Source organism: Salvia hispanica, chromosome 5 (genome assembly GCF_029641045.1).
Source record: "Salvia hispanica isolate PSC_SH4W2 chromosome 5, Shi_PSC_v1, whole genome shotgun sequence".
Taxonomy (NCBI): domain Eukaryota; kingdom Viridiplantae; phylum Streptophyta; class Magnoliopsida; order Lamiales; family Lamiaceae; genus Salvia; species Salvia hispanica.
Window position 1 is genome coordinate 36,656,484 of NC_142696.1, and position 10,011 is coordinate 36,666,494.

Here is a 10,011-nt window from a genome sequence, read left to right on the forward strand (position 1 = left end):
ATCACTCTTTAGTTTTACAGAGGAAAAACTGCTTTTAAAAAAAATAACAAAAATGCCATTATGAATAATTTATTAAATTCAACAAAATAAAACAGTTTTTAATTCATGTAATAATTGACGGAAGTGAATTATAGGAGTTTTATTTGGAGTAGTGGCTATTGATTACAATTGGATGTTGACCAGTGGATATTTTGTTTTAGTGGGAGTAGTGGCTCTTAATTATTCTTGGAATGTGGTTTACAAAGATTTAAATGTAAAATTATTAATACGCAAATCCAATATACTAACAAATACACGAATAATGTTATAGTGAAATAATAAATTATATATTTAATTTCATCAAAATTTTATCGCAACAAATTGGTGAAACATGTGATTGGATTGAGAAATGTATAAAAGTGGCGACTTAATTACCTACTTTTATAACTTATGAGATGAACCAAAAATCAATTAAGATTGTGATTTAATTGACTAATCATAAAATAGATATAATAAATAATTTAATTAAAACTATCATAATGTTAATAATAATGTGTATGTATATTTTTGCCCAAATCACCCATCAATATATTTGTGTGTTACTTTTTTTATTTGATTTTTTATTTTTTAATAATTATTTTTTATTTTATATATTTATGATTTTAGATTTCATATAATAATATTTATATGAATTTATAAAATAAGTTTAAATAAAAGAAAATGGATCTTGCATCTATACAATATATAAAAGGAGAGTTTTGGGGGTGTTTAGGGAAATAAGAGGAAATTTAGGGGTATTTAGGGAAATGACCATTTAAAATAGATATTAAATGATCTAAAAATATATAAAACGTGTGATTAAGTAGTTGGTTATTTAATTTCCATAGTTAGTGGATTAGTGGTGATGTTGCACAACAACATATAGCCGAAGAAAAGCAAGACTTGAAAACAAAACCTATTGCTTTATAATGATGCAGGAGTTCAAGATTGGAGGGTAACAATTCATACTCTTCGGCCGTACTCCCAAATACAGTTTTGAGTACTAGAGATGCTAGAGAAAGAGCAAATAATTTTGTACTTTGTAGCAGACGGGGTGGCCCTCTTTGCTACGGTCATGCATGAACACGACCTTTTCAAATTCTTCTTCGTGTTGTTTATGTTGTTCTCTTTGCAAGTCCTTTATGGTGGAAGTGATTTATGTTTTGAAGTGTCGAGCTTAATTATGTGATTTTTTTTTCTTTTCTTCATGTACTATTTTTCATGTAGTGCTCTATATGAATATTAGGTTGGTGGCAGCTCTTATTCATTTGTCTTTCCTAGACGTGGTATGGTTGGTAGCAGCTACATGGGAAGTAGGCGATGCGGGAATACTATTAGGGTATGCAACCAGTTTTTTTTTTTCCGGCTAAATGCATGCATATAGGTTGTATATTCCATGCTATTTTGCTGTATTTTTGTTGATGATTTTGATCGATTTGGCTGTCTTTTAATATATATTTATACATTATTTTTATTGACATGTGTTCGTGATTGATCTTTTATAGAATAGATCTAAAAGTGATTTAAAATTTTAAATGATATGTGATTTGTGTGGAATTTTTAGTTTATAAACTTATTTGGTTATATGAGTTCAGAACTTGAAATAATAATATTGTTTCTCATTCGGTATATGTGCTATTTTTTTTTCTTTGTTTGATTTTATATTTTTTAATAATTATTTTTTATTTTATATATTTATGATTTCAGATTTCATACAATAATATTTTTATGAAAAATCATTTTACAGTATAAAATAAGTTTAAATAAAAGAAAATGGGTCGTGCATCGCACGTGGGTGATACTAGTAAAACTTTAAAGCTTAGTATATATAACTAGTTATAAAAATATTTATCGAAATTTAGTGAATAATAAAAAAAATGATTAAATATTATATATAGAAATTACTAGTGTAGACAAATAATTTAATATTCTATATTAGGAATACATAACGTTTATATTACTTTATACATTGTATGTGGCAAAGTAATATTATATGCTAATATATAATTAAAACATTTTCAATGTATAAAGTAGCTAGTGTCCATAATATTTCATGAAGTTTTTGTGATAGAGACATAAAGGTGCTAGTAATAACAGAGGTCCTATTATACCGGAAGGGATCACCTCATACATAATATATTACATTTCATCATACATTATTAAAAAATTGACAAATTATTTTCAATTTATTGAAATAAAAGTTATTACATTCCATATGGATTTTCTTTATGATAAAAAAAAATAAGGAGTTGAATTCCAACTTTCCTAATATATCGTAAAATAATAAAATTTAAATTCAACTTTCGCATAAGCATGACTACGTATCAATTTTATTATATATAACGAATATTACTAAGTTAATATTATTAATTTACGAAAAACTTGTACTCCTATCAATTTAATTAAAATGAATCATCAAAATATTAGTACTATTAATTTACACAAAACTTGTGTCATCGTGGATATGGCGTTTTCTAGTGTTTTTTTTCTTTTTATTATATTATTTAAAATATAATATAGTATTTGTTTTTCCATTTTCTAAGTATAAGTTATTTTGTTAGTATTCATTCTATTCAACGAATATTATTATTTCAGTTAATTTATTTATACATTTAAAATAATATTTTAAAGATGGTAATTGCACATTTTTTTATTGCTAGACATAAGAGCGGTTTCTATAAAAATATAAAAGGGCTAAAATTTCAATAATCTTATATTAATAAAACATGTTTAGTTCTTTATTTTTAATATAAAAAACAATAAAAATTGGAAAAATTGGAATTTTATTTTAGATTAGTGTAGTAGCAGATGTATTAGGAAAGTTAGAATCGAAGTCCTATTTTTTATTGATAAAGAATATCCACATGGAATGCAATAATTTTTATTTCCATAAAATGAGGTCCATTTGTCAACTTCTTAGTAGTGTATGATGAAATGTAGTAATATACTATGTATGAGGTCATCCATTCCGTTATTCTACAAGCCTTACTAGTAATAAGTTTTAAAAAAATTAAAATTGTTTCCCGGTTTCATTGATCTATGCCACACAAGATTGCCTGCTAGTTTGCGGTCGAATCGATTAGTGCGATCCAAATTTTAAAACAATGTTATTGAATGACCAACGTGAAATTTGAATTTAGTACACTGAGAATGACCCTCTCTCTATATATATGATCTTCACAAACTAGCCTGCATTATATTTAATTTTCTGCCCACTGGTTACTGGTATGTCATTATATTCTCTCAAACGAGGTGATCAAACTTTTCCATTAAATATTTATACCATGTTTTTAATTTTTTAAAAGTTATTATCGACTATCAAGAATATAATTGCATCCTTTAGGTCGAACTTATTAATTCGATTTATTTAAACACATATTTTTAATTTAGAAAAGCAAATTTTAAAATTAAATTACCTAAATAGTTAAATGAACAACAAAATTAAATGCATCTAGATTTATCTCTTAAAGGGCGAAACTAACTAAAATAAAGATCTCATAATCTATTGATGATTGTATGCTAACACTAATCACTAATCACTAATCCTAGATTTAGGAAAAATTAGAAAACAAAAAAAGTTTAAGAAATGTGGTCTGGTTTTCGTGTCCCTGCGTCGACGGTAACATCAATTAGCTGTCCAAGATCTCACTCTACACAACTATCACTCGAGCCACTCTCTGGATAGATCTATCGATCTGGGCCTCTACAACAATGCGCAAGAACTGAAATTTATCAAAAAATGGCGGGATTCGTAAATACGGCGGCGTTTGATTGGAAGGCCGGCCAGATTCTAACGGTTGCGCTTTTAGTGATGATAGCTTCCTTCTACACCGGCACTCTCTTCGCCAACAATTCCTCTTTCCTCCACGCACCGCAGAAGCAGCGCGACCTACAACCCGAACAGACCCCCACCGCCGCCAATGATTCCGGTTAGTGCGCCTATTCATTGCTTCGATTGCTACTGATTTTGCTGCAGATTCTTCAATTGAGCTAAATTTTGCTGATTTTGTCGTTTAGGAAAAATTAGGTCTCTTAGATTTTACAATTTGGGGCTATATGCTGTTAATTGAAGCTTATAATATCTACTGCAGCAAAGTGATGTTGGATTTAGTTGTCTTTTATCAGTTGAACTTGTTCATTTATATGAAAATGGAGTTTGTAGGATTTTGGCTGGTTAAGGACTAGCATTTCTCTGTGAAGAACATTTATGGCATTGATCGTTTTTGATAATATTATGGAACTGCTCTGGTTTATGGTGAAAGCTTGAATGCTTACTCCCTTGTTTATAATGGAATGAAGTAATCTATGTGCATTGAAGAGGGAAAGCTTAATGGTTATGAGTGAATTGGTTTCTGAATAAAGCTCTTATTTCTTATGCTTGCAGTAATTTTTAGAAATAGAGTTAATCCTACTTATCGAACCACGCCATTGAGGATTCCAGAGACAGGGATGAATGTATGCCCGTTGAGATATAATGAATACATTCCGTGCCATGACATTTCTTACATCAAGGAGCTGCTACCGAAGTTGGATCTTTCTAAGAAAGAGGAGCTGGAGAGGCATTGCCCTCCTGTCAATAGACGGCTGTTCTGTTTGGTTCCTCCGCCAATTGACTATAAGATACCCATAAGGTGGCCTATCAGTAGGGACTACGTTTGGCGAAGCAATGTGAATCATACACATCTTGCCGAGGTAAAGGGAGGTCAGAATTGGGTTCATCCAAAAGATAATCTTTGGTGGTTTCCAGGGGGAGGTACTCATTTTAAGCACGGAGCTCCTGAGTACATTGAGAGGTACTTCTGCTATTTTTAATTTTATTTCTTTTAATTATTATAGAATTAGGGAGCAGCTGGAACTTATGAATGGTCTTGTTTACCATCCATGTGAGAGGATGTGAATGAGTAATATTGCAGAATGAACCAAATATTAGATCTCACAATTTATCAAATACTGGGATGAATAGGGTATCGATAACATCAATTGGCCTTCTGTGATCTGTCTTTGTTGAACCTCTATTTTTTCTAGTTAAAGTGAAAGTTCAAGATTCGAGAACGTGTTAGATTTATTTTCCATTGGCTGGAAAAGACAGATATTGACCTGTGAATGCCAATGGAACTAAGAATTGATTTTAAAGGTTTTTATATATTTACTTTTTGGGACAAATGAAATCTGAATTTGAATGTTGAGTTATATATTTGGGTCTGGTTAAACTACATATGAGTCTCATCCACCTACTTTAATGCATATAAAAACATATTGGATGATTGAAAACTTTTGTTTGCACGGGTGATATTTCCACTTGCTCTGTTGTTGGGATGAAACCATTGATTTAATTTCAAAGAGACATAATAGAAGAGAGTATGTAAAAATTAATTCTAGGAAGGACTAGCTCTTAATGTCTTGTCAGTTTGTCACAGAGAATGGAACAATTTTTTTTCCGTCAATCCTTAGAAACCACTCAATGTCTTGTCAGTTTGTAATGCAATTCTAACATGTAACATCCTACAGGAAGATTTATCTGAAGAGCATGTCCCTTAGACTATCAAAATAGAACTGTTTCACTTATAGTAGTATAATTTTTCTTCCAACACTGAGTTAGTTGCTACTACTCATGGATATGCTTCATAGCAAAACAGCAAACTAAATTCAGTAAATGAAAGATCTTTGCATTAGTAAGTGTCTAAAGAATCTAAAAAGGATATGTAAAATGGTGTATTGATCCAAAAGAAGAAAGAATATTGCAGATGTTTTACATAACTTAAAACGGCTGTTCTTATTCTCATATCCAAGAGCTTGATGATGTAGTGATATTGTGTGTCACCGGTGACGTTTGTAAATTACTTTGGTCTCTGCAGGTTAGGAAATATGACAACTAATGAGACCGGTGACCTCCCCTCTGCTGGGGTATTTCAAGTTCTAGATGTTGGTTGTGGAGTAGCAAGCTTCTCGGCCTACCTTCTCCCCCTTGATATCCAAACTATGTCCTTTGCTCCAAAAGACGGACATGAAAACCAAATCCAATTTGCTTTAGAAAGAGGAATAAATGCTATGATTTCAGCCCTATCCACAAAGCAGCTACCATATCCCAGTAACTCGTTTGAGATGGTTCATTGTTCCAGATGTCGTGTTGATTGGCACGAGAATGGTTAGTCTTTTTCTATGATACCAATATAGTTTGCAATTTAGATAACTATTCAGTATTTACATCTTGGATGCAGATGGCATTCTGATAAAAGAAGTGGATCGTCTATTGCGCACAAATGGATACTTTGTCTACTCAGCTCCTCCTGCATACAGAAAAGACAAAGATTTTCCATTGATTTGGGATAAGTTGACGAATCTCACTTCTGCAATGTGCTGGAAGCTTGTTGCCCGACAGGTACAGACAGCAATATGGATTAAGCCAGAAAGTAATTCGTGCCTCCAGCAAAACGCACAGCAGAGTCTTATCAGCATATGTGATTCTGCAGACAATATGAAACCATCATTTCAAACACCATTAAGGAACTGTGTAGAAGAGCGCCGCTCCCAGAAACTCCCTCCGAAGCCACAACGCCTCTCAGAGTATTCCAAGACACTCGATAACCTAGGTACAATTAGAAATAACATAAATATAGGAGTATATCTTAGTGCGATTTGTGGGAGCTTGTAATATACTAGTATCATTGCTTGATACATTCGTTACATGGCATGGAATTTGGCACAGGTATCAACAGAGATAAGTTTTTAGCAGACACAATCTACTGGCAAGATCAAGTCCGTCACTACTGGAGATTGATGGGTGTCGAGGAGGCAGAAATACGAAATGTCATGGATATGAATGCTTTCCTCGGTGGGTTTTCAGTTGCCTTGAGCACGTGGCCCGTATGGATCATGAACGTAGTTCCTGTCAGCATGAACAACACATTATCCGCCATATACGACAGGGGCTTGATAGGTGTCTTTCACGACTGGTGAGCTGTTAAACTATGTCTTTCTTCTGCTATCAATGAGCGCAATCCCAATGTTAGTTTTTTCTGGTAATGTCAACCACAGGTGTGAGCCGTTCTCAACATATCCGCGTACATATGATCTGTTGCATGCCAACCGTCTTTTCTCCAACTACAGAAATCGAGGAGAAGGTTGTTTGCTTGAGGACATCATTCTGGAAATGGACCGTATGTTGCGACCACAGGTGAGTATCCGCTGCTTAGATTAGATTCACACTAAGAATCAGGTTTTTGAAGATTACATTATCCAATAAGACCAAAAATTGCTCAGTCCACCTATATTACTTTTATCTATCCAAGTTATATATGACTTGTCGTTTAAGTGAAGGTTCGCCTTTGCAGGGGTTTGTTATTATCCGAGGTGAAGATGATACTGTCACGTCGAAGATTGTTGATCTTGCTCCCAAGTTTCTGTGGGAGACGAAGATGCAATTTCTTGAAGACGACCACAAAAGAATGGAACCGGTCCTATTCTGCCGGAAGAAATTCTGGGCAATCCTCTGAATGATGAGAGATACATGTACTTACACGACTAGTTTGTATCATCCCTAGATCCCCAATGGGGATACCCTCTCATCCAACAACACAAGAGAAAACAAAGAATGTGAGTATGTTTCATTGCTTATGTATATTTTAGAAAAGCAGCTTTCACTCTTACAAACTGTCTTCTCCTAGACTTGCTTGCTGCTACATTCATATCAATATCAATAGGTGTATATTTTTGTTTCCTTTGTAACACTGATTCTTATCCATGGAAAGTTAAATTCTCTCTCTCTCTCTAGATAGTATGGGATGAATTGACTGCATTTTTTTTCACATGTAGACAAATTTTTATTAACTTGAAGAGAGATATACCTATTCACTGTTCCAATTTGAAGATGATTTGACAATTGAAATGACTATCCCCACGCTTGTCGGGAGATTTGACAATTGACATGACTACCGTCCTATTTTTGTCTTTGGAAAAACAATGTTTTTTTGCATTTATAACCCAATCCTAAAATTTTTCAAATTTTCAGCTGTCACTTAATATTAACAACAAATTTTCATCTTCAAAATTGATTCTTTGAACAATAAAAAAAACGAAAAAGTTGTGCCTGCCTCTTCTCCTGCCTTCGCAACAACATAGCTGGAACTGCTCGATGCCCTGCCCACCCGCAACGCAGCCTCGTTTGCAGTACCTCGTTGCATGACGCATTGAAGGCTGTGTTGCGGATACTCTTAACCAAACTTATTTGATAAATTTCATACTTACAACTCATTTGACGGTCATTGGGTAGAAGGAACCTCTTTTGGCTTAAAATTTTGAAATTTCATGTCCCATCATAGTGGTATATTTCAAAATTTTAGTTTTCGAACTAGTGGTATTTTTTTTTTCTCTTTTTGTCCACCAATCTAACTTTGACGGCTCAGTCAAACAATATTAAATGTAAATAATAAAAATTCAATCATGTTAAAATAAATCCAAGCGCCAAAGGTAGTTGATGTAGAGAAACACAGATGCTAAATTTTGATTGGAGCATACAAAAGAGTGGGAGGGCCTCTTCCTTTGATTTTAACAAAAAAGTGTACCCTAAAAAGTCATTAATCCTTTCTAGTAGTGAAGAAAATGAAGCATCAATTAGATATGATCTCTATTTCATGGAAAAGAGTTACCCTACAACTTCCACTAAAAGCCCACAAAAACAAAACGCCAAACACCAATTCAAGAACTCATAAATCAATTGGGCCCATAACCTCATGCAGACAACCTTTTCAACTGTGTATCGGTCAGATTTGTTCAGAAAAAAATCGGTCAAAGAAAGACTGATCGATGTAAAGAAGAGAGAGAGACCAAAAATTCTTTTACATTTAGGATGTGATTGACATTATTACGTTCTATAACTATGGTAATGTATTTGCACAAAATGGCTATACTAAATAGACTATGTGGCATCCAAATTAGAATGGATTTAGGAGGGAAATCTGAGAGAGCTTCAACAATCAAATTAGATTTGTTTTTTGTTGAAAACTTAAAATTAGGTATTTTATCGGAATTTCTTTGACTTCAACACTTCTTCGCATTAGCCAGAAATTTTGGACTTTGATTGCCTCAATATTCAAACAACTCCAGTTTAATTAGATTGAATTTAACAATGGATCAGATCGAACATAGGAGTAATTTATTGTGCGAGAATTTGTGAAAATAAAAATGAGAAAATATAAAATATGACATGGAAATCAGTGCCTTTATATCAGCTTTCACCAAACATTTTATTTGCTGAATCGAACTGAACATCAATACACAATACAAAATGTCATGTAACGAAGTGGGAGAGAGAAAAAGGTAGTGTGTTATCGACACGTGTCAAGTAGATATAGGGTGGTAGAGTAGGGGGGTGGGGGTACAATCGTGTGGCTGACAGCAGTTGTGTCTGCAGATCCTTTTTTCTGAGACTGACATAGAGAGGTCAAGATCATAAGTCATTGTCATATATACTTCACTTGTCAAATCGAACGAGTAGCAACAAATTGAATGAAATGAAAGTTGAGTGTGTTTTTTTTCGGATCTAGAATTGTTACAAATATTAGGATAAAAGAATAATAAACATTCAATTTCACAATTTTATGGTAAATATTAAAGACCAAGAGGTATTCTATACTTTATTTTTATTTAAATAAAATATGTGCATCCTATGCACAAGGATTAGATTCAATTCTTAAGGCGGATAAATAATAACATAGGATGAATCATTCAATAAGTGTAAAAGTTAGTGGGACACGAGTCCTAATTTTATATAGTTATAATCTAATGTGAGCGAGGTGAGACGTGCAAAATATAGCTCTTTTGTTAAATAATCACAACTTTTTCCATAAGATTCCGATTAAGACTTGCAAAATATAGCTCTTTTGGGGAAGAAGAGATTATTTTCCTTAAGGGACTGGTTGAAAATAATAATTTAGGCTATTTTTTCCTTCAAAACTCAACAAAATCGTCAAAACATCCAATTGGTGAAAATGTATA

At 32.9% G+C, this 10,011-nt stretch overlaps 1 protein-coding gene across 1 annotated transcript; it reads left to right on the forward strand.

Moving 5' to 3' along the window:
• The first annotated feature begins 3,612 nt into the window (after positions 1-3,612).
• Positions 3,613-7,788, forward strand: LOC125190480 (putative methyltransferase PMT7). The gene is made up of 7 exons (XM_048087802.2): positions 3,613-3,947; positions 4,403-4,811; positions 5,874-6,163; positions 6,237-6,608; positions 6,725-6,971; positions 7,054-7,192; positions 7,350-7,788. The coding sequence occupies exons 1-7, from the start codon at positions 3,758-3,760 to the stop codon at positions 7,509-7,511; spliced, it is 1,809 nt and encodes a 602-aa protein (XP_047943759.2). The 5' UTR covers positions 3,613-3,757; the 3' UTR covers positions 7,512-7,788.
• Positions 7,789-10,011: the final 2,223 nt, after the last annotated feature.